This window comes from Neomonachus schauinslandi, chromosome 4 (assembly GCF_002201575.2).
Source record: "Neomonachus schauinslandi chromosome 4, ASM220157v2, whole genome shotgun sequence".
Taxonomy (NCBI): domain Eukaryota; kingdom Metazoa; phylum Chordata; class Mammalia; order Carnivora; family Phocidae; genus Neomonachus; species Neomonachus schauinslandi.
In genome coordinates this window covers 135,202,804-135,227,512 of record NC_058406.1, presented here as the reverse complement: position 1 = coordinate 135,227,512, position 24,709 = coordinate 135,202,804, and the positions used below count along the sequence as shown (strand labels likewise).

Genomic DNA, 24,709 nt, shown 5'->3' with positions numbered 1-24,709 from the left:
TACTTAATCACCACTTAAGGGGCCTCATGGTTTGACATAAGGACATCCTTCACCTGTGTAGAGAGAAGCCACTTGACTCCATTCGAGATGAGATCATCTTTTCAGTGTCCTTTTATTCTCCCAAATTATTCAAGCAAGTGTTACAGGGCGGCTTCCATTTTTAAAAAAATGACTTTTTAAAATTAAAAATAGGATAATTTTTACATTTGGAGATTAATGTGAAAAGAAGGTACCCCTCCCCAATTTTTCCACCTTGCAATAATACATGTTTATTTGCATTAAATATCCTCCCCCCCAAAGAGATAATGTTCATATATTTCTTATAACCTACTTTCCCCTGTATCAATCAAAGCTCAGGCAGGAAGTGGGCCTTGTACTCCAGTGGCGAAATTGAGAAGAGTATAATGAAGAAACTCTTCACAAAGGTATAGACAGGGTTGGGGGACATCAGAAGAAGGTACCCCGGCAGCTAACAACATTACCACCCCTAAGCCTGAAAAGGCAAAGAAACAGAGGGGTTTCCAGAACCCATGGGGTTATCAAAACTGAAAATACCACCAGAGGGGTTAGTTTTAGGAGGAGAAATGTAGCCACAGCCCGCCTGTGGCCAGGCAGACAGGAAGCTGAGGGAATCCACACCCTCTTGCCTTCTGGTCTCTCCTCCTGCCTCCCCACCTCCTGTCAGTGCCTCCCATTGGCCAAATCGACCAGAAACCAGGGGGCAAGGGCATCCAGTGATGCATAAAGGTGAGCCTCCAGGCACTGAGCTGGGCGGAGAAGGGAGTGGTAGGGACCCGTAGAGACAAAGAGCAAGTATCAGCAATTCCCTTCCACACGGGGAACTTGTTTTCTCACGTCAAAGAAGCTTTTCTGACAACTTCATTTTTAAGATTCCTTAATATGCAGTTATATGGAATTAATTTAACCCATCTCCCCGTAATTCCCTCAGTAACCTTGAGATGATTCCTGATTTCTTGCTAGTCTAAAAAGCATTGCGATGAGCATCTTTATACACATGTCTTTGCAGACATGCCAAATGATTTTCTTAGGATAGATCCCTAAAAGTTGAATTGGGTCAAAATGATAAGCGTTTTCCAAAGCTTAATCTGCATTGCTCTTAAATTTAGAGATAGCAAATATCTGTGCGTGGGTAAACTATAAGGGCAGAGTCTGGCAGTTTGGGGTAAAATGGGATAATAAATGAAAGACGTTATTCAAAGGAAATGCCAAAAAGAAGAAGTAGAGGAGAGAAAGCAGAGCTTTCCCTCTCTGAAGGGGTTTGGGAGTGCCCCTTCCCCAAACACAGTTAAAGGTCTCCCCACCATATGTAATTATGTTTCTGAGTCCGCATTTGCAACCACCTTGCAAATCAGCAGGAACTTTCTCTATACATCTGGAGTATAATACTACCTAAAGGGCTTCCAATTGCTTTTGCTAATGACCCGAGTCATTATAAATTAGACAATCATTTTTCCTGCTGCACATTTTCCACTTTCTTCTGGTGAACTTAGACCTTCCTCAAATACCTACCTGTGCAGGGTTTGTTAGGCTGGAAGGAAAAAGTACTCTATGGAGTGAAGAGAAAATCATCTATAATTCAGTGTTCACCACACCTGCCATGGACCTGCACTGAGAAGTGAACTTGCAGCCAGGTAAGATAATCAGGTGGTAATCATCCTAGGAAATCTTCCTGAATTCCACAGAACAACAATCTTTTTGACAAACATTCTTTGAACATCGATTGTTTACTAAGAACATTCCAAAATGCTTAAGTAAATTAAGATGTCTCAAATATGGCTCATTGCTCTGGGCCCCAAAACACAACCTTCCCAAGATTCAACACAACAATTCTAATTGCTAAGTTATGTTGGGCACAGGAGTAGAGTGTTGGGCAAGAAGTCATGGTTCCTACTCTCAGAGAGCTTCCCATGATCAAAACTATTTAGTCCATCCCCAGCGTGTCTCTTGGAAACCCAGCAAAAGAAAAAAAACAAGGAGGAAGCAAAGTTGACCACTTTTCATATCCATTACCTACTTTTCTTTGGGCAACAGATCTCTGTGGAGCCCTTAGCAGGGGCTAAAAAAAAAAAAAAAATGAGGGTGTGATTGAGGAGATGATACTCAAACAATTGCAATTGGTAGTTATCCTAATTCCAAGGGATTTAGAGAGGATATTGGTCAGCTTCATTGTAGCTATTGGATTTGATAGCCCTGTATCAGCTATTTCCTCCTAACTAAGGAAAGGAGATATGCCAATGATATTTATTTTTCTATGATCAGTACCGAGCTTTACTGCTTATCAACTTAAAAAAACAAATGTTTGACATATTCCTGCAAGGACTAGGAACAGCAATCTTATAAATAATACTTGTAATGGCACAAAAATACCAGTGTGATAGTCATTTCCTAAAACAATCAGCAATTTGAACCTTTAAAAAATTCCTAAGATGTAGAAGGAATTTGGCTCTGTGTTGTGTAATACTATGCTATTAACTGACTCATTGGGTAGGAACCATCCAGTGACACCAGATAAGTGTCCTAACTTTCTGGGTTCTGGTTTCCACCCAGGAATATGAAAATAGTATCATATGCCTCGCCTGGTCCTTTCCCAGTCTCTAAAGCAACAACTTCAGCCTTCTCTGCTCCCCCCAGTGCTCCCACACAGCCTCCCCACTCTGCCCTTCGCTTTGACCTCACTTCCTACCTCACTGAAAAATTAGAAGCATTCAGACAGGACTGCCTTTTTTTTTAAATCGGCAAACTAACTGAATCTACATCCTTCCCTTGGTTTTCTTTTCTTCCAGGGGAGAACTGCCCGCTGCCATCCAGGGCAGTCCTCCCACCCAGACTGGAGGTGATGGGGCTGAATCTCTTCCTTCTGCAGGGCTTCACCCTGTGGTTCTCCCCCCCCACCCCCGAATCTCTACTACACTGTCCATCTGTTCTTCCTTTGCAACTGCTCCCATCAGCATAAAAAACTCACTTCTCTCAATCCCACTTACTCTCCAATCCATGGCAGTCTGACTTCCTTCCCCACTACTCTGTGAAAGCTGCTCTTGTCTGGGCCACCGACAGCGCCATGTATGGCCATGTATGGCCTCCATGGGACTCTTCCCAGTCCTCGTTCAACGCCGTTGGCCACATCTTCCTTCTTGAACACTGTCTTCTACATGAGCCGTAATACTACACTGTCTTGATTTCCTCTCTCTCTCTCTCGGACTGCTCCTGCTATCATCTATCTATCTATCTATCTATCTATCTATCTATCATTTATCTCTTCTCCTGCTCTCTCTCTCCCCAATAGGAAGTACTGGATGCTGCAGAGTCCTGGGCCTTCTACTCATCTCTAGTTGCATTTTTCCCTAGAGGATCTCATCCAGACCTAAGTTTTAAGTAGTCCTTCAGCTCCTGACTCCAAACTTCTATCTCTCGCCCTGGCTTCCCCTGAGTTCCAGGCTCATATGTCCAGTGCCATACTTGCTACTTCTTCCTGATCTATAATAGGTATCTCAAAATTAACATATTCGAAACAGAACCACGATTTGCCTAGCTATGCACGTTGTCTTTAATAGTATCATCTGCCTGGCCTCATATTCAACCCAAAGCAAGTACTGTTGGATCTGCCTCCAAAACATATCTTGAATGTGTCTGCTTTTCTCCAGGCTCGCTGCCCAGTCTTCCTCCATCCACCGTTTCCTCTGACCTGCGGTAGCAGGACACAGGCGACCTTATTGCTCTCTCCCCAAAGCAGAGCGGTATTTTTTTCAAAAGATTTTATTTATTTCAGAGACAGAGTGCACAAGTCGGGGAGACTGGCCAAGGGAGAGGGAGAAGCAGACTCCCTGCTGAGCAAGGAGCCTGATACAGGCTCGATCCCAGGACCCTGGGATCATGACCTGAGCTGAAGGCAGCCGTTTAACCGACTGAGCCACCCAGGCGCCCCTGGAGTGATGTTTTTTTAAAACCTAAATCATATAATCATATAATATCACTCCCCTGCTTAAACCCCTTCAGTAGCTTCTCTTTTATTTTAGAATAAAGCCCAAATTCCTTACTTTCACCTACAAGACCCTGAGGATCTGGCCCTCCTTGCCCGTCTGCCTTATCTCCGATCATTCTCTCTCTCTCTCTCTCTCTCATTGCCTTCTAAACTCACTCTTCTTTCTAGCCCTCCAATCTGCCAAGCTCTTCTTCCCCTTTCCCCTGGAAAACTCCCAACTCTTAGCATGGCTACCTGCTGCTCCAACCTTTGGGTCCTGGCTCAAAAGTCACCTTCTAAAGGTCTTCTCTGACCTACAGCCGCTCCACATCCCTCTCCAGGAAATCTACCATAGCTGAGGCAGTCACCATTTATTAGCATTTCTGTCTCTCCCCCACTAGCATGTAAGTTCCTGGAGAGCAGCTTTTCTCTCTCTCTCTCTCTGTCTCTCTCTTTATCTCTGGCTCCTGGAATATTCCTTGCTAAATAGCTGTTTAGTCTAATTAATCAAAGAATACCATCAGCAAAAAGGTTTGGAATAAATCAGGAAGTGTTTTCATCTATCATGACTTTATTTCCAGACAGCCATTTGGACTCTCAGGTACATGTAATTTCAGATTGAGTCATTAATTCCCTTAAGTGGAAGATATTTTTTAATAGTTTACCTTCATTGTTTGAAAAATGGGTAAAAAGCACTCCTAGTGTGAGGGTTTGTTTATTAATATTGTTAAGTCATTTATGCTTTGAATACAAAATACCAAGCAGAGCTCCTTCCTGTGAATATTTGGGGCTGAGGGGTAGGATCTAAATTCTCCCCCTTTTGTCCACCCTACAGCCCGTGCGTTTAGATCAGTGGCCCCAGGAGATCAGAGAGCCTGAGACTTGTGAACAGTCTCCTTAGAATAAACACAGACTCGGGCGCCTGGGTGGCTCAGTTCGTTAAGCCACTGCCTTCGGCTCAGGTCACGATCCTGGAGTCCCCGGATCGAGTCCCGCATCGGGCTCCCTGCTCGGCAGGGAGTCTGCTTCTCCCTCTGACCCTCCCCCTTCTCATGCTCTCTCTCTCTATCTCATTCTCTCTCTCAAATAAATAAACAAAATCTTAAAAAAAAAAAAAAAAGAATAAACACAGATTCATCAGGATTGTGGACTTTAAAGTCTCCTAAGTATGTGTTTGCTTCTCAGCTTCCTTCACACCCTTCTTGGGCTCCGGCCCCAGCTCCGTGGAGCGGCAGCTCCTGGATAGCTCAGAGCGGCCCGCTGCCAGGGCGAGCATCCCCCAGCTGCTGGTGACGCCCCGGCGCTGAGGCAGGAATGGCTGGCTTGCGGTGTTGTCAATGCCAGCCACCCAGGCAGAGCCTTGGCGACGCTGTGGGGCTGCTGGCTCACGGAGCCCCCCGGCAAGGTGGGGCGTCGCTAGTCCGCTCTAGCTGACTGCAGCTGTGTGCTGCTGTGATTTTCCCTCCACTAGCCATGCTGAAAGTGGCCGTTCCCCAACACACAGGCTCCTCCTCCGTTCTGGAAGGTTCCAAGTGTCTTTTCAATTGAGAAATGTACAAAAAGTCTTCGGTGGGGGTGGCTGTCTGGATCAGGATACTAATCCCATCAGGAATACCTGAAGGAGTCGTCTTCTAAATGTGTAAATGATTGCCCCATAACACAGGGCATATCCCGGGCAGCCCCACAAGGGCTGGATGGCAGAAATCCTACTGGACTTGGAAACAAAGCTACAGCAATCCTACCAGTTCAGGGAAGGTGTTCCCGCCACGGTGTTTATTGGTAAGGGTAGGCCTACTGTTGGAACAGCCTATTTCCAAACCTCAGTGCCTTAATACCATAAAGGTTTGTTTATTTCGTATGTCACAATCCACTCAGGTCAGCTGGGAGTGGTGAAGGGAGTACCTGCGCTCCACACAGTCCTCCAGGGACCCAGGCTCCTTCCACCTATTACGGGGAGTCTTAACCTGGAGTCCACAGGTCCCCAGAAGGGTGGACAGAATTCAGAGGGTCTGTGAACTTGGAGTAGGAAAAAAGTATACTTTCATTGTCATTAACCTCTTAACTATAATTCAGCATCTCCTGCAGTTGTGATTGACAGCATCAAACCACAATATTAGTGCCGCCTGTGTGACTTTACCACCAATAGAAAGCAGAGATAGTTTCATATCACGTTATAATTTTAGCAGATATCATGAAATCTCACTTAGGCTTAACACAACTTTGAAATGATGGTAGTTATTAGACTCACTTCAAGACCTTGTTATTCAATATGTTCATTAAAGAATACATACCGTACCAACCATATCACAGAATATTTTTAATATTTTGATAACTGTATTTCAGTATACTTGCTCTTCTTTGTATTTCTATGTGTTTCATTTTAAATGTTAAAAAATATTACTCTGCCTAGGTTTCATGTGGAACTGCCAAAAGGGTGCATAGCAAACAAAAGATTAAGAAGCCCTGATCAAGTGGGTCCCCTGAGTCCTTGAGCATCCTCTGCGTCCAGTCAGCAGCCTGGGCTGGAATGGCACTGCCCGGTAGTTTAGGGACAAGTCTTAGAAGGAATATCTACCACTTCTGCCCACATTCCATTTCAATCACTGTGCTGGACTATTTTGGGAAAACACTGAGACCCTTGAAAAGAAGGTGGCATTGTATCCTGGTGGAAAGGGCAGTTCCTGGTGCCCAACTCCCTGCATATTCCCAGCTTTGCTAGAAGCTGGTTTATTCACTGGGCACAATTTACTGAAACCCTCTATGAATCTATAAAATGGTGGCGGGGCGCCTGGGTGGCTCAGTCGTTAAGCGTCTGCCTTCGGCTCAGGTCATGATCCCAGGGTCCTGGGATCGAGCCCCACATCAGGATCCCTGCTCGGTGGGGAGTCCGCTTCTCCCTCTGCCCCCTTGGCTTGAGCTCTCTCTCTCTCAAATAAATAAAATCTTCAAAAAAATTAAAAAAAAAAAACTGGGAGAAAACCAGATGTCTAGAACCCAGTCCAACACGCTATGCAGTTACAAGAATAAAATATGTAGGGGCGCCTGGGTGGCTAAGCCGCTTAAGTGTCTGCCTTCGGCTCAGGTCCTGATCCCAGGGTCCTGGGATTGAGCCCCGCATCGGGCTCCCTGCTCGGCGGGAAGCCTGCTTCTCCCTCTCCCACTCCCCCTGCTTGTGTTCCCTCTATCACTGTGTATCTCTCTGTCAAATAAATAAATAAAATAAATAATAAAAATAAAATAAAATAAAATAAAATGGTGGCAATGATAGTATCTATCTCTTAGAATTAAATGAGGTAAACTTTCGTAACAGCACTTGGCATATGGTAAGTGCTCAATTGATGTTAGTTACCGTCATTAACGCCTAAATGACACTGTGACCACCTTAATAAAAGTGAACTAAATATTCAGGGCAACTTAGTATCCATGAAGGATGCAGAAAAATGCCTGAGATCACCAAGATCCTCACCAGCTGGCAGGGAGGAGGGTGCTCCCTAGAATGGTATGCTGAGTTATAGTCAAGATGATGGGAAATTGTTACCTTTTTTTAAAAAATATTTATTTATTTATTTTGGAGGAAGAGAGAGAGAGAGAGTGCAAGGTAGAGGGGCAGAGGAAGAAGGAGTGGAAGAGAATCTGAAGCAGAGTCCCCACTGAGCACCCAGTCCAACGCAGGGCCTGATCCCACGACCATGAGATCATGACCTGAGCCAAAATCAAGTCAGACGCTTAACTGACTGAGTCATCCAGGCACCCCAAATTGTTACTTTTCTCTTTTTTTAAGATTTAGTTAGTTGAGAGAAAGAGAGCACAAGTGGAAGAGAGGGGGAGAGGGAAAAGTAGGCTCCCCGCTGAGCAAGGAGCCTGACGCACGACTCGATCCGAGGACCCTGGGATCATGACCTGAGCCGAAGACAGACGCTTAACCGACTGAGCCACCCAGGCGCCCAAGTTGTTCCTTTCTAACGAAGGCGGAGAAAATGTGTTGGGTGGGTTAGTTTTCATTTTAATGTAACTTTCTCCTGTTTACAGAATTCTATGAAGGTGATGTTCAAATGCCTGTGGAAGAACTGCGGGAAGGTGCTGAGCACTGCGGCGGGGATCCAGAAACACATACGGACCATCCATCTTGGGTAAGGCAACCCTCCCTTCAGGCGTGGTGTGGCCTCCAGGAGCTCAATCTCGGGCCACCTGCACTCAGAAATTACACACCACACTAAGTCTGAACACAGGAATAGAGACTGGGCTTGCTTGGTCTTTGTAATCCCTGTGGAGATGGCCACTCAGATCACACAGACCAATAGGGCACAGTGGAAAGAATGTGGATTTAACCTTGCAAAGCCTCTCCAATTTGCTTACTAAGTGACCTTAGGCAATCCACTGCTCTGAGCCTCAGTACCCTCTGAAAATGAGGCTAATAGTAATATCAGCCCAGCAGGGTCATGTGTAAGGGTCAAAAATAAAATGTATGTGAGAATGTCTGTATTTGAAAAATATAGAACACTAGGGTAGGGTGGGTTCCTTGGACCCCCTGAAATTTTCTGTCAGATTAAATGTGCATTTTTCCCAATAAGGAGTATTTGTGACTTTGAGCCTCAAAAGCATGTATATAGCCTCAAAAGGGCTTAAGAACCACTGTGTCCATCAGTGCTGTGGTTTCTACTCTTACGATAGCTGGTGACTTGGCTCCATCATTTTCTGTTGCTCCAATAAGCCCTTTATCTATACGCTCTATGCTTTTCCTTGTGTTATATAAAAACCGTCCTAAGGAAAAAGAACACAGAGTTTCCAGCAGCAGTGACTAGGGGTCCTACCAGAGGGGCGGTGGAGGTTCAGCAGTCTTGTCCTTTAGTCCCTGGGTCTTTCCTGCCCAGGGACGTCAGACACAGAAGGACCTTGGGAGGCTGTATGTCATAAGCAGTATGTATAAGGCAAATCCAAATGCATGACCAAGTCCCCAGACATTTGGACAAAGGAGTCCTTTCAACAAGATGAGCGTCGAGAAATAAACACTACAGTCACGCTGCCCAGCAAGGGACAAATTTAGGAAATGCATCATCCATACAAAAGTGGTATAAAAAAGAAAATAAAAATGGGTTCTAAGGTGATTCTGCTGATCTGTGCAGGTGGGCTCCTTCAAGGACTGTGGAGAGAAGCAGGGATCTAGCGCGCTTACCCATAGTGCCGAGGTTTGGGGACACAGCCAGAACCTTCCAGAGTATAGCACACAGAAGGTTACGGAGTGCTGTGGGTGTGATGCCGCAAGACTGGGCTTCTGCTCCCCTCACCAGAGGGGCTGTCTACCTTCACCCTCCAAGAAATACCACACCCAAACACTGCAGGGCAGAACACCCTCATTCCTGTTCCTGAAGGCTCCAGGGAAGGAAATCTGCAGTGTCTCCCCTCAAACCTCATTGTCAGGACAACTCATAATGCAAATAGCTCAGAGTTATTTAAAGGTTTAGAAAAAAAAACTTCCCAAAGCTATAATCAGGAGCTAGGGTATTTGTTTTCAAGTCCATCTGCCCAGAAAACTGAACCCTACTCAGTACGTCGAAGAAGTGCATGCTGCACATATGTATTTATAGACCGTTTATAAGTGGCATCTCACGATTTTCCTTTGAGCTCCCGCGCTGCTCTCATGGTGGGTAAAATTCAAAATGCAGCCACTACTATTCGCTTCCCTAGGATTCCCTTTTTACACTGTGCTCTTAAAATTGCCTTGGTGAATTAGGATTCACAGCCCTGCCAGCCACTGCCCAGGGACAGGCCTGGGTTAGCAGAACTCCGAGGCCAGTCTATGTGTATATGAAGCCTGAGGCCTGAGCTCTCACAGACTGGGAGGGGGAAATCACCTTTGCTTTAATCCATGAGCTCAATTATGTGATGTAGGACGATGGAACATTTTAATGAATGTTGGCTGGTGGGGAGAGAAGGGGAACATACCAAAGCCAGAATATATAATATATATCGCATCTGATATAGCTGCAAGAGCATAAAAAATACACTGTTTTTCTCTTAAATCTCACTCCACTCTTGTACAGCAGAGGCTGATCCTGATTTATCCCCATCTGGGACACACAGTTTCCCCGAGGCCTGTGTGTCTATTAGTAGCCCTCAGCAGCCAGTAACAACTTGGCCTGCCCTTTACTGGAAAGGAAGTGGGGACAGGAATAGAACAGGCGCACATTCTTGGGCCCACTCTCTGGGGTCTTTAATGGTATGCTTGTCAGAAAGCCAAGCCCCGCCAGACCTAGTACAGTCCAGAGACACCTCCCCAGACGCCTCGGCCTGAGAGCTCAGGGGACATGGGACAAGGTTGGGAGAAGCCGCAGATTTGACCAGACAGAAAGGCTGAGTAGAAGGGGAGATTTTTATTTTAGGTTCTATATAGGGCTTGGAAGTCGGGGCCGGGGGAGGCAGTTTATTCCAAGTGAGTGATCTACTACTGCTGGATATGTTCATGAGATTTGGGGATACCTCATGGGAGGGAGATGTACAGAGGCCATCCTATAAAACCAGGTTGCTAGATGTGTGCCAATTCTCTAGAAATTAACAAATTGAATAAATCTTTTCTAAGGTGATGGACAGGGGTGCCTGGGTGCTTCAGTCCGCTAAGCGTCTGCTTTCGGCTCAGGTCCTGGGATCCAGCCCGCCCCCCTCCTTGGGCTCCCTGCTTAGCGGGGAGTCTGCTTCTCCATCTACCTCTGCCCCTCCCCACCAGCTCATGCTCTCTCTCTCTCCCCCTCAAATAAATAAATAAAACCTTAGAAAAAAATAAAACAGAATTAAGAAAAAGTCATCTGACTAAAGTAAGAAAAAAAATTTTAAAAATAAGGTGATGGACAGTTATTTTATTTTACTCAAAACTTTCTGTGGAAAAGTACAATTGCCCATGTCTCAGGGAGAACTTTGAAAGCACCAAGAAAATATTTCTCTGGGTGATAGTAAAAATTGAGGCCTTCTAACTTCAACTTTAGTTTAATTTCAATAAACAGTGCTTACGATGTGTGAAGCACACTTCTACACCCTGTATGTTTATTTGCTTAATCTTCACAAAAAGCAGGCACTATGATTATCCCCATTTCATCAGTGACAAGCTCGAAGCACTGGGCCATGGAGGCTGCCTCAATCTCACACACAGCTGGAGGGTGTCAGGATTTGAACCCGGGAAATCTGATTAATGCTCATAATCACCATGCTACAAGGACCTCAGCTTCATCCATTCAACATTTACTAGGCACCTACAGTGTGCCAGATACATCCATATGTGTGGAGTGACACAGAACAAACAAGACGTAGTCCTAGAGAATCACAGTCTTAGGGAGGTGACAAGGGTTTAAAAAAAACTACAAAAATGTGCCAAATAATTAAGGAAAGTGAATTAAATAGAATGAATACACTTCAAAGGGAGCCTAGAGGCATAGAGGATCTAGCAGTGAGGAGTTACATTGTGAATCCTAACCTTCAAAATGCATCCCAAATTTGACTTCTGGTCACTTCCATCGCCAGCCCCTCTCGCCCAGACACTGCCAACACTCATCTGGATGATCAATAGCAACAGCCTCCTTGCTGGCCTCCCGCTCTTGCTCCTGCCCTCTGTCCTCTGTTCTCCAGACACTAGCCAGAGTGGTCCTTCTAAAAAGTACCTTAGATGCCTCACAAGCCCCCGGCTTCCATCACACTGAGAATAACATGCAGAGCCATTCCGTGGACTACAAAGCCCTGCGCCATCTTGCCTCTGTCTCTGTTCACTCCTGGTGCCCTGAGCACCAGCCACGGGCCTCTCTGCCCTTGGTGGAAAACACCGATACTTCCCACCCCAGAGCTGTGTGCTGCTCTTCACTACGTGATTTTCCCACGCATCCTGGTGCAGGTTTTTCCCTCACGTCACTCAGGCCCCTGCTCACATGCCACCTCTTCAGAGAGACTTCCTCTGAACACTCTTTAAAATAAATGCCTTCCCAATGAAGCGGGGGAAATCGGAGGGGTAGACGAACCATGAGAGACGATGGACTCTGAAAAACAAACAGGGTTCTAGAGGGGAGGGGGGTGGGAGGATGGGTTAGCCTGGTGATGGGTATTGAGGAGGGCACATTCTGCATGGAGCACTGGGTGTTATGCACAAACAATGAATCATGGAACGCTACATCTAACACTAATGATGTAATGTATGGGGATTAACATAAGAATAAAAAAATAAAATAAAATAAAATAAATGCCTTCCCTTCAATTACCCTGCTAAAGGACACTAAATCTGCTTAATTTTTCTCTCTGGGATTTATCACCACCTGATATATTAAATATGCTTTTCTTTATGGGTTCCTTGTCTGCCTCCCCCACTAGAATATAAGTTCCATCAGATCATACATAGTCTGTGCTTTGTGCACCATGATATCAGGAGACCTTAGAAAAGTGCCTGGACATCATAGATTCTCAATAAATTGTTGTTGAATAATTGATTGATTGGATAAATTGCTTTTAAGAGGTCAAGGAAGGCTTCCCTGGAAGTGGACAGTTGAGTGTTGCTGGGCAAGTCAGAGTTTGCCAGACAGACAAGACCAAGGAAAAGCATTCCAGACAGAGGGAAGAGCAAGTGCAAGATTTCAAGGCAAGAAAGCAGACTGGGTTCCCGTAATCGTTTTGCCCTCTTTTGCCCTAGGCGTATTGGGGACTCCGACTACAGTGATGGAGAAGAGGACTTTTACTACACTGAGATCAAGCTCAACACAGACTCAGTGGCAGATGGACTGAGCAGCCTGGCCCCAGTGTCACCGTCTCAGTCCCTGGCTTCGCCTCCCACTTTCCCCATCCCAGATTCAAGCCGAACAGAGACTCCTTGTGCCAAAACTGAGACTAAACTGATGACACCCTTGAGCCGCTCAGCTCCCACCACCCTCTACCTCGTGCACACCGACCATGCTTACCAGGTGACTAGCGAAGGACCGTGAGAGTAGTCACTTTGACCCCCGACCAAAAGCAGTCGCATTCTGCCGTGCGAGGAGAGGGTAACCCAGTGGAAAAACAGCATCACACAAGTAGCCCGATAGCTGAGTTCATTTTTTCTTTTTCTCCTTTTAAAGCCCAGATCTCACACCGAAGGGACCTTGTGGGCTCTTGGATTCCCCGATATTGACTGAAGATCCAATCCCTTAGAGGTTGTCATAGGATTAAAATCCTTCATATCATAAAGATCTCAGAAGGGTGACTGGCATACGATATAAGTATCTGTTAAATAAAAAATAAAATAAATGAGAAGGTGAGCACTATAAAGCTTTGGCACAATGACATAATCACCCTGCGCTCCAAATCTGGGACTTCGTGCCCTGCCTCCTGAATCGGTAACTAATCCTCACAGATCAGAGAGGCGATTATCAGTGTTCCCCAAATCAACAGCGTCAGCATCACCTGGGAACTTGTCAGAAATGTAAATTCTTGGGACTGCCCCAGGCCTGCCGGGCAGAACAGATCTGCTTCACTGGAAAGTCTGATAAGACCTTACACACAAAGCCTGCAAATAGGACTTGGCTAAAGCTCCTTTGTCCCCCCAACAATTATTAACTCTTTTAAACATTGATTTGTTTTAATGACATTTCAAAACATTCAAATTTTAAGAGAACATTTTTTTCCATAATTCTCAACTACTTTGTGCAACTTTAAAAAAAAAAAATCTTCTGTCCATATTTGTAATTGTGTTCTCCCACCCTGGTTTTATAAACACTTTCATATAACTGAATAGTTTTCGGTTACATCGAAGCACCGAAGTGTTTTAATCATTCTCGTATTGTTGGGTATCTACTCTTTAGTCTCTCCAGTTTTTTCCACTATCATTAATAACTCTACTATGAACACCTCTGTGCCAGTAGCTTTTTTTCCCCCTTTGAATTCCCAGAAGAGTAATTATTGAGTCAGAGGATATAACATGAACAGCTTATGGTTATTGCTATGTATTACCAAAATATTTCCCAGCGATGCCAGTTATAAAACCACCATCACTAGCAGCTACATCTATAATTAGATGTAGAAACCTGTAGAAGAAACATCCAGCCACTGATTTAGTAGACTTACACTCAAGAGCCATGGAATAGAGCTAATAATTAAATTAGCTGAGGCAATAAATTTCATTCCTGATTCTTGTTATGTTGGTCAAAAAGAATAATTAGTTTCTTCATTCTAGTTTGTCAGTGTTGCATTTAGAAACACTGGTTCGAAATCATGGGCGTGAACCCATTCCAACTATGGTGCTCACCTGTATGAGAGTGGAACATGCAGTAGGTGATCTAAAAGGTCCTTCCCAAACCACGTATTCATAATATTGGGATTGTTCTATTTATAGACATTATAAATATTCAGCATCAAAAATGTTAAAAACACAAGCAAATGAAGAAAATTCAAAAAGCCCCTTGGTTAATATTTTTTGTATGTCCTTCAAGACTTTGTTCTATGGATGTTTACTCATTTTTTTTAAAAAAGGGAATTTATTGTAACACTGTTTTTCTTGTGCTTTGTTTTGGCCACTTAATATATCATGAACATTTTCCCATACCAATCAGCATTCTTCGACAACATCAGGCTCTGTGGATAGATCATGATTTATTTACCCACTTCCCTATTATTGGACATTTGCATTTCCGGTTTTTGGTACCTAATACATAGTTCTGCAATGAACATCCTGTACCCATTTCCTTAGAATGAATTCTAGAAGTGGCATAGCTAATACACAAAATACTAAGAATTTTGATATATATATCGCCAAACTGCTGTCCCCAAATGTTGTACCAATTTACCCCCCTGGCATCCCTATATAGGATTGTTTCTTTCCCAGTTTGACGGTGAAGCATTGTGTTTTACACATAAATATGTCCTAAAATAGGTATATGTATATATAATAAATTTATTTTCAGAAACCATCAAAAACCTCCTGCTTTTATTCCTTAGATAGCTTGCTGAGATACATAAAAAGTTTATTTCTAGCTACTCTCTTGGACTATGTTTAATCTACTCTGTTGGATAATTCGTCTAAATTATTAATCCAGCTGAAACCACTTTCAGGGCCCTACTTAGGCAATGATAGCTTAGGACTGCGAGGAGAAATGTTGTTTCATAACAATGTTCTCTGTTTTCCGTGGAACAGGCCACGCCCCCCCGTGACCATTCCAGGATCGGCCAAGTTCACCCCCAACGGTAGCAGCTTCAGCATTTCTTGGCAGTCTCCTCCGGTTACCTTCACGGGCATTCCAGTAAGTAGAAAAACAAATAGCCAGAAATCTGGTCAACGCTGCACATAAATTTAGAGAACAAATTATAAAAACATGCAAGAAAAAGACAAAACTCAGAATGCCGGAAGTACTTTATTCCTTCAGTGATACTTGTAAACTCCCCAGCACGTATTTCACGATCCAGCCTAGCCCAGCTTGTCTGTGGAAAAAGGTGTTACGACGGGCATTTGAGGAAAGTAGGAGACTCTAGGAGAGTTGCAGCTGCTGATAAACAACTTGTTAGAAATGTATGGAGATTTTTTGTGTCTGTGGTATATTTGTATGTTTCTAAAAGGCTTGATAGAATTAATAGCTGAACTCAGATGCTGAACAAAAAGAAAAAGACCCTGTACATAAATGATATTTATCGTTATGAATAACTTTATAAAATTTATGACTTTGAAATTATTGTTTCTGGGTATGTCATTTTGAAAGGTTCAAAAAAACCCATAAATTGAAATCATTTTTTTTCTTCCAAAGCTTGAGTAATCCATGCTGATAGGTATTCCCAAAAATAAGAGTGCTGAACTATGCAATCAGGTTTAAATGGTATACAAGAATTGATTTGACATAGTAAATGATTGCTGTCTGATAAATCGCCTTGAATTAACTTGATTCCTAACCATTCGTTTAAAAATATATTGGGTCTTTTGTAGCTTATCACAGAATATCCACAGACCTACACACTGTTGATGCCCACAGTGGTTTATAACTCCTGATAAGGTTCACAAAGTGGCTTATGATAACAGACATTAACCTTATTTTCTCCTCTCCACCCCTCTCCCCAAGGACCTCACAAAAGCTTCTTATTGTCAACCACTGGCAACTTCCAGAGGTTTCCAGAAAACACTAAGCCTCCTACAGTGCTGATAAAAATGAAAGCGGCTCAATCAATTATGCTGTGCCCGGTCGATGAATATTTATTAAATTCCCTAGGAGAATAGCCAGCAATGAAAAGCATCCTGCTGGCGGCGACTTGGGAATTTGTAGCTTCTGGAAAATACTCCTGGAATTTGATTTTTAAATAATCGAGGATCTGGAGTAATTTTGAAAGTCACCTCCATCAAATAGTAGTAACGGCTGGCTACTCTGAAAGCGCAAGAATGCAAGGAGGGATCTTGTTAGTAGACTTTAGAAGAGAGCACGTAGGTAACAGTTTTGCTCTCTGGCAAGAACAATGATCAGCTGAGGAGGGTGTCAGAGGTTAACCATCAGTCCTCTGGGGGACTTTTTTTTTTTAATAAGATTTTATTTCTTTACATAAAGTATCTTTTATTCTACATGTGCTATCTTCAGCTTGGGGGACTTTTATTTATTTATTTATTTTGGTAGACCTGAAAAGATGAAAAGACCCGGAGTGGCTCTCAATATCACGTTTGAGACAAGCCCCCTAACCTAGAAAGGCAGCTACAATTACAGAATTATAGAGACCCACTATTCTGAATCCTGTTAATTCCTGTCTTTGATTTGAGAATGCTCGAGAGCATACACCATATGGCTCACCTGGGGTGCAAACACGTGTAGCATGTGGCTGGAACAGCCCAGTTCGCACTTTTTTTCAGATTACCCCTGTGACCAACCAAAATGGAATTTCTTTCCCTTTGCTTTATTAATTAAATCATCTCCTTCTGAAGTGCAGAGAAATTATTGAGTGGTGTGTGACTAGCTACATGTCCTCTAAAGTTCCTAAATATTTTACCCAGTAAGATACCAGCCAGGATACCTTCTATTGTTGGTTTCCCAGTAGCAAGATTTTAACACTCTTCTCTGCCGTGGACACCGTATGTATCTCTACCCTCATCTCAATGCCCTAGATTGTTCGACGTCCCTAATTTCATTGGTTACCTGGGACAGTCTAGACCAGAGCTTTGACAGAAAGTGTACAGAGTGGCTGTGTTAACGAGGTATCCCACTGAAATCCTACTTTCACTTCTAATGTCTTCTTTCACCACAAAATTCTCATCTATCTGGTTGTGTCATGTTTCAGCCAACACTTTAGACTGTTTTAGCAGCCATTCCTATTTCAAACTAAAGAGGAGGGGAGGGGATGCTATTTTCCCAGGCTTTGTTTTACCCTAGAGAGAAGGCTCACTATTAAAAATGTTCTTTATGTTATATACTGTCTAGCAAGGCTTAAAAAAACGTGGGTGCTTACTGTTTGCCTCCTTCTAGTGGGGGCTGGATCTTACAACACCACCCCACAGAAACACAGGACTGGTGCGCGTCCACTGACTAGGGGCTAGCGACTGTTCCCGAATTCTCCAGGAATGCTGTCCCCGCCCCTAGGAGACGGGGAGCCAGGTGGAATCTAAGAGCATATGAATTCCTACCTTCTAAACTAGTATAATAGGGTTTTCGGGCAGAAGCTCTAAACGTTTTAAATTCTAATGAATTCGTATCAGTGATGGCCTCAACTATATCCAAACGGAAGAACAAAGCAGTTCCCGTTTTATAAAATGCTCTTTAAAGAACACGTTTTTCTTTGTACTCCAGAACAAATACCAGGAGGTTGTCAACCCCATTTAAGGTTTGCTCCCCCCCGCCCAACATCTTGGATACTGGGTATTGAGGAGGGGATGCTTTTATATGCTTCCTAGAGAAGGAAATACTCTCCTTCTGAGAAATCCCAAGGTTTGCAGGATTTTATTTATTCATTTGCCTACACAAGATTTCCTGAATATCAGGCTTTAATAAGTTCCCTGGGTAAGACGTCTTCCCGGAGGTGTGGAGTGGAGAAGGCTGTTCTGCCTAGCTGCAAATGTAACTAGAAGTACAGTCTTTTCTAGCCGAAGGCCGTAGACATAAGGGCAGGGAGAAGACCCTCATTAATTACAGCATTCTTTGAGCTGTTTTTCCCGAATGACCACGCCTTTTCTTCTAATTATCTGCATTCTTTTCTCAGTCTTTTCATGACAGAAAGCTGAGAGTTCTTGACCCCGTATGAGTCTGCCCATACTGCCATAACAGAATACCATAGACTGGATCACTTTAAACAACCAAAATGTATTTTCTCACAGTTCAGGAGGCTAGAAGTCCCAGGCCATGCTGCTGGCTAATTCAGCTCCTAGTGAGAGCTTTCTGTGGCTTGTAGAGGGCCACCTGCTCGCTGTGTCCTTATATGGCCTTTTCTGTTGGTGGAGGCAAGAGAGGGGGTGCAACACAGGTGGACAGAGAGCCCTTGAGTATCTCTTCTTACAAGGACACTAATCCTGTTGGATCAGGGTCCCAGCCTTTTGACTTCATTTATCCTTATTTACTTCCTTAAAGACCCCATATCCAAATATAACCACACTAAGGATGAGAGCTTCAATATATGAATTGGGGGGGGACACAAACATGCAGTCTATAACAAGCCCATGGAACCAAGAGCGAATCAACCTGCGATCCAAGGGCCATTCCAGGAGGGCGTCAGGCTGGAGGAGGGTCTCCAAACCTAAAATAGCAGTGCTTAATTATCAGACGTTTAGCTGGGTTGGTTGGTTTGTTTTTAACACCTTGAGGGAGGATTCAGAATAATATAAGAGATTACAACCAAGACAAGGAACACTGGCTTTTCCATTTGAGAGAGAAAAAATCACAAAGAAAAGAAATCGCTCCAACATATTTACAGAGGGACACAACATTCTTAAGACTGCTCTGGTGTGAGGCTCAGATGCAAATCCTGACTCTGGCATTTACAAACTGTGACCTCTATCCAGTCACATGACCTCTCTTAAGCAATGCCCTCAAATTTAAACCACTCATGGAGTTGTATTTTTTTTTTTTTTAAGATTTTATTTATTTGACAGAGAGCACAAGTAGGCTGAGTGGCCCACAGAGGGAGAGGGAGAAGCAGGCTCCCCGCAGAGCAGAGAACCCGATATGGGACTCAATCCCGGGACCCTGGGATCATGACCTGAGCCGAAGGCAGACGCTTAACCGACTGAGCCACCCAGGCGCCCCTCTCCATGGAGTCGTATCGTTGAGCACAGTGCCTGGCACTGACTAACATGGAGCATTCACTAGTCTTGCTGCCTGTGATGTGTCTCATCGCTATAATACAGTGGTCAGGAGAAGTGGATTCTCCCTATCTGGGACTGACTGATATAACCCATATCTACCCAACATGGGGGAGAAATTAACCATGATTTTTGCAGACTAAAGTTCTTGAAACTCTTCTGAGGTCACACCTAATCAGCAGAAAAATGAGAGGCATATGCTCATTGTGTGTTGTGCTTGTGTGCTCCCCAAGCTGTGTGTGAAACTCCATTACTGTGTGAGCTGTGCCTTTCACAGCAAGGTAGCCAGGAATCGCTCTCATGAAGCCCAGGAGGACCCAACACCCCCACCCCGATTTAGACCCGCGGGTGCTGCCCCACGACCTCCACCAAAGCCCATGTCAGGAGCTGAGTCCTTCAAGACTGAAGAAAAACGGTTCTCTGGAAAAAAATAAAATGGAGATTATACTTCTAAAAATATTTATTTATTTACCTATTTCTTTTTATTTAGAAAAAATACCATATAGTACTCTCCGAGTCTACTATATACTTAATAGAAAATGCCCCAAAATAGAACTTAGAAACAGTTAAGATATAAAACTAATAAAGATTTTTTAAAAAACGAAGATTGAAATGTGGAGACCACTGGGAGAGACGGCCAGCATCATGCTGTGCAGGGCTTTACTTTAGGGCACACTGTATTTCCCTCAGCTCCGTGGCAGGGTGGAGGGATGGAAAGAGCAGTGCCTTGACGTCATTCAGAGCTAGTTCCAAGGTCAGCTGGTACGAGACGGCCTGTGTTCAAGTACTGGCCCCACCGCTTACTGTGCGGCAACAGACTGAACTTCTCCACTCCCTTATCGAGGAGGTGGACATGATGGCAATCTACTTATCCTAGGGTTGCGGTGAAGATGAAAGCAGATAGCACTCCAAGGCACTTCGTTTAACAAGCCCTCGCTAAATTACTACTACTGCTACTTAGAACTCTGGGATGCTCTGCAGGCCACCTCTAAATGATGTTATCTGCAAAATGCAGATAACAGCACTTCACTGGCAGGGGTTTTGTGAGGATTAAAAGAAATGATACCTAAACTAGTAGCCTGCCTCTCACATTTGTGAGCACTAAATAAATGTCCGTTCCTATGCCAGCTACCCCCTCCCCTTCCCCAACCTCAGCCCCCGCTAAAATAAAAAGCTTTCAACCATGATTGTCTTGCTATAAAAAGTCTCAAGGAAAGCTCACAAGTTAGGTCATACTGGTCGTCACACAGAACTGAGCCACAGCCAACATGTGATGCGGGTTCTGGCTTCCGCAGCGTTGCACCCCATAAAACCCAGGTCTGGGGTGGATCGGCAGGGGCGGCTGCTGGACAGGACTATACACTCAGGCCCTGAAAGCCCGAGTTAATAAAGCCATTAGCAGGAGTAAAGACTGTAATCAGGGGTTATTCCTCCACAGTCCTCAAATGGTGTCTTTGGAATTTTCAAAAGCCTGGTCCTCGCTCCTTCCTCAAACCAACCACATCATCAGTTTTCCCATTTAAGTAAGTGGTACCACCATCCCTCCAGCTTCTTGGGCCAGAAGCTGGGATTCACCCTTGACTCCCCTTGATTCACCCCTGATTCTTGAAAGATTTGTCTTTGTTTTTTCCCATCCTTCAACGTGTCCCAGACTCTGCCTGATTCTGCATGAATCCAGCCCCTTCCTACCACCACTGCCACGCCCTAGTCTAAATCACCAGTACATCCTTCCCCCCAGATAGTGCAAAACCTCTTAACTAGACTGCAGGGCTCCTCTCCAGGCTGTCTCCAATCCATTCTCGAAGGAGCCAAAGGGATCTTTTTAAAGCATTAATCAGATGTCTCGCTTTCTTAATATTCTCCAATGGCTTCCCTAGCACTTAGAGCAACATTCAATTCAAATTCCTCAATCGCAGCCAGGAGGTCTTTCCTGAATCTACCACCTCCTGTCTTCCTACCCCCAGCCTCCACACAATGTCTTCTGGCCCCTTTGGCTCTCTGCACCTAGGAGGCCTCTTGTCATTGCTGCCCCTTTCTTCAGAGTGCCGTCAAGATAAAAGGGAACCTCTCAGGGGGACTTTTCTCACCGCCCTAAATAAGTAAACGCCCTCTCCCTTCATGAGGCTTTGCCTATTGACCTATTTTATTTTCTTCAAGCACTTATCACTAAAATGATCTTACTTGTTTGTATGTATTGTCTGTGTCCCCACCAGAATGTATGCTCCATGAGGGCAGAGACTTGGCATTGTTCACCGCTAGGTACCCACATTCTAGAAGGGTGCCTGGTGCATAGTAAGAACTTCATAAATATTCGTTGGATGAAGAGCACCCTGTCATCTCATATCACCTCACATGAAAGGGGTGTGGCACTTTTGCACAATTTAGAAAACCTTCCACATTATCAACCAGCTGATGGACCTTGGGTCACTGTCATGTCAACTAAACTTCTCCTAGTTCTCTCACTAAATAAGGCAGTATTCTTGGGATTCTATGAATTCTGTAATAATTTTTAGATTTTTAAAAATTGTCTCGACCACTTAAAACAATTCATATAAGCACATTCTAGATCACCACAGTGGCTATGAACACCTGAAGCATTCACTCCCTCTCGTTTGCTGTAATGCACCCTGGTCAGGGATGGGATGCAGGGTGCTGTAGGGGGGAAGGGGGGGGTCGAGATTCTGCTCCTGGAAAGACCTACATATCTATCAATGCATACACTGAACTCCAAAGCTTTTGTTTTTAAAAAATTATGTATGTTAACTCACCTCTTCCGGCCCTCACTCCTACCCAGCTTTAGCAAAATATTAAGACCAATGGTACAGAATAATTCAGAATCATGGCAACAGTGGTTTAAAATGTTAGGTTTTTACTTACCTGTTTAATTTTTTGAATTAACATCTAAGAAGATAATGCTGATGTATATTCCTTTGAATTGAAAGAAAATAAAAAGTGCTAGTACCTGTACTAGAGAAATTCAGTTCTATAAGTATGCCTTAGGAATGTTCCCGTGACTGTTCATTGGTCATGGTACTTCCGTGGCCATGTTGGCTTCTAGATAATTAAGTGTCTAAATTCATTACATGTCTGCTCTTCTATATATGGCAATGCTGTATATTTTCCTGAAATATCATTTATCTTTTCTTATAAAAACTCGTTTTTTGTAGCTGTTGAGGATCCCAGGTGCTGGGAAGATATTTAATGTCAGGAGAGCAGATGATGCAAAGGGTCTGGTAAGAAGTATAAGAGGAATCAAAAGCCAGGGGCCCTCCTGTTATTATGACTGAGAGGCAGAGGTGTAACAGGGTCAGACACAAGCCTTGGCATCAGGTAGAGCTCAAGACAAGCGCTGGCCCTGCCATTACAAGTTCCATGACCTTGGCCAAGTTCCATGACCTTGGCCCCATGCCTTGGTTTCCTCATCCATAAAGCAGGAACAAGAATAGTACTTACCATGTGGGGTAGTTGTGACATTTAAAGCCATTGTCAATGAACCTGGCATGTAGCGAGTGCCCAATAAGTGTTTCATGGATGACATTTGTTCTTGACTTGCTTGGACTCTTTGCTTCTAGTCTTTATTCCCGTTTGGACCCCACCATCTGCTGTGTGGATGTCTTATGCAACAGGCCATTTATTTAGGGGCTGTGAATGATCTCATAAAGCAAACAGAGGGCCGACGTCCACACTGTGTCATTGCCACTGACTGGCTATATAATTTTACACAACTCTCTTAACCTCTAGGGATTTGTCTTTTTTAAAAAGGTAGATCATGAGGCTTAGAATAGGTGAGACTATACCTTAAGGTTTGGAATATTATTCAAGTGAAAATATGTTACTATGGGCAACTTGGAATACACACGTGAAGTCATGAAGCTTTTTTAAAGTATTCATCGTTGCCAAGTCTTTTCTGCTTGGGGAGGCGTTTAAATTTTGCCACAAGCATCACCATATCCATGTTAACATGTGTTTCATCTCCATGTCTGATGTTGACCACTGCCCATGTGGCAAAGGCTAAATAAATGCATGGTGAGGAGAACCTGTCCCAACAAAGAAAACTTTGTTTTCCATGTCCTTGCCAGGTGTCACCAACACATAATCATCCAGTGGGCACAGGAGAGCAGAGACAGCACACTCACACGGTCTTGTCCTCGCCACCCAGAGGGACGGTCAGCCTAAGGTATGACTGCTTGAATCGCCACCCTCCTCATCTCAAGGGAATTAACTGAAAAACAGAAGAACAGCAAGGAAGAGAGAAACCAGAGATACGATGTTCCATAAAATTTCCCTGGAATGGACAAAACACCCTTTCTTTCGTTGCCATGGTTTTCCCCACCCCTCAATTATTAATGAAGAGTTGTTGTTGTTGGGGGGGTGCAGTTGGTAACAGTTTGCTGTAAGTTTTCTCGAAGAACAGGTAATGGTGATTACTGGGTCTATTTAAAGCCATATGGCCTTAACCTCTGTATTAAAAGAACTTTAAAATATAGTTTTTAATACAGATCAATGAGAAACGCCTCAGATGTCCCTTAACCAGAATGCTAGAAATTTGAGAAGCAAGAGAGCACCTGAAAGCACATACTTAAAACTTAAAAGAATAAAGCTCCCTACTGGTATTTTTTGTATTTACTTGTTTAATTCAGTTTGATGAAGAGGGACAAGCCCCCAAATGGACAAGTAGAAGCTTGAGAGTTACAGTAGTCAGTAGTAACAGCTGAGCGTGGTGGCCGCGACAACATCCAGCAGGTGTTCAAGTCCTAACCTAGCAAGAACCCTTACTAGGTTTCTTCACACTGTTTCTTGCTCTTTTGAGGGATCTCAAGCCCTCCAGAGAACGCCCCCTGACTTTGTCCGCTGCATAACTGCTCCTTGCCTGTCTTGCAGGAAGCCCCGGGGAGAGGGCAAGAAGTGCCGCAAGGTGTATGGCATGGAGAACCGGGACCTGTGGTGCACGGCGTGCCGCTGGAAGAAGGCATGCCAGAGGTTCACTGACTGACCCCTGGGGCCCCCGAGCCCCGCTGCCCTCGCCTTCCACTGCAGGCTCTGGAAAAGCGCTTTTTCTTCCGAACAAAAACACACTTGAAGCCCAGGAAAAGCACTTCCAGGAAACTTGGTGGAATGACAGCAAAATAAATAAATAAATAAATAAGGTCACCACCCTCACTGCTCTTGCTGAGAACCCAGTGGCGGGCAGCTCTATTTTTTTTTTCTTTGAAAAGAAAAGTCAGCCTTTTTTTTTTTTTTCCTGTATGTCTAGGTCTGAAAACTGTGGACTTCTGTAGCAACTGAACCAACAAAGCCCGTTTTACCTAGAGAGGAGGCATATTTTGATAAGCTTTCCAAATAATGCCATTTCTGAGATTTTTTTGACATATTAAAAAAAAAAGCTACACGTTATTCAGTAGCGTTTGTACAGAGGACAATACCTGCTTTCATTGTGAATAGTATTTTCCCTGTTTTCCATTTGACTTCTTGGAGCA

General features: G+C 44.0%; 1 protein-coding gene across 1 annotated transcript in view; it reads left to right on the top strand.

Moving 5' to 3' along the window:
• Positions 1 to 24,300, top strand: part of ZNF704 (zinc finger protein 704) — a 177,654-nt gene extending 153,354 nt beyond the window's left edge. The window contains exons 4-8 of the mRNA XM_044914239.1: positions 8,009 to 8,109; positions 12,639 to 12,923; positions 15,111 to 15,216; positions 23,312 to 23,409; positions 24,114 to 24,300. Coding sequence (XP_044770174.1) covers positions 8,009 to 8,109; positions 12,639 to 12,923; positions 15,111 to 15,216; positions 23,312 to 23,409; positions 24,114 to 24,225 — 702 coding nt within the window. The 3' untranslated portion in view covers positions 24,226 to 24,300. The remainder of the gene's footprint in view (positions 1 to 8,008; positions 8,110 to 12,638; positions 12,924 to 15,110; positions 15,217 to 23,311; positions 23,410 to 24,113) is intronic.
• Positions 24,301 to 24,709: the final 409 nt, after the last annotated feature.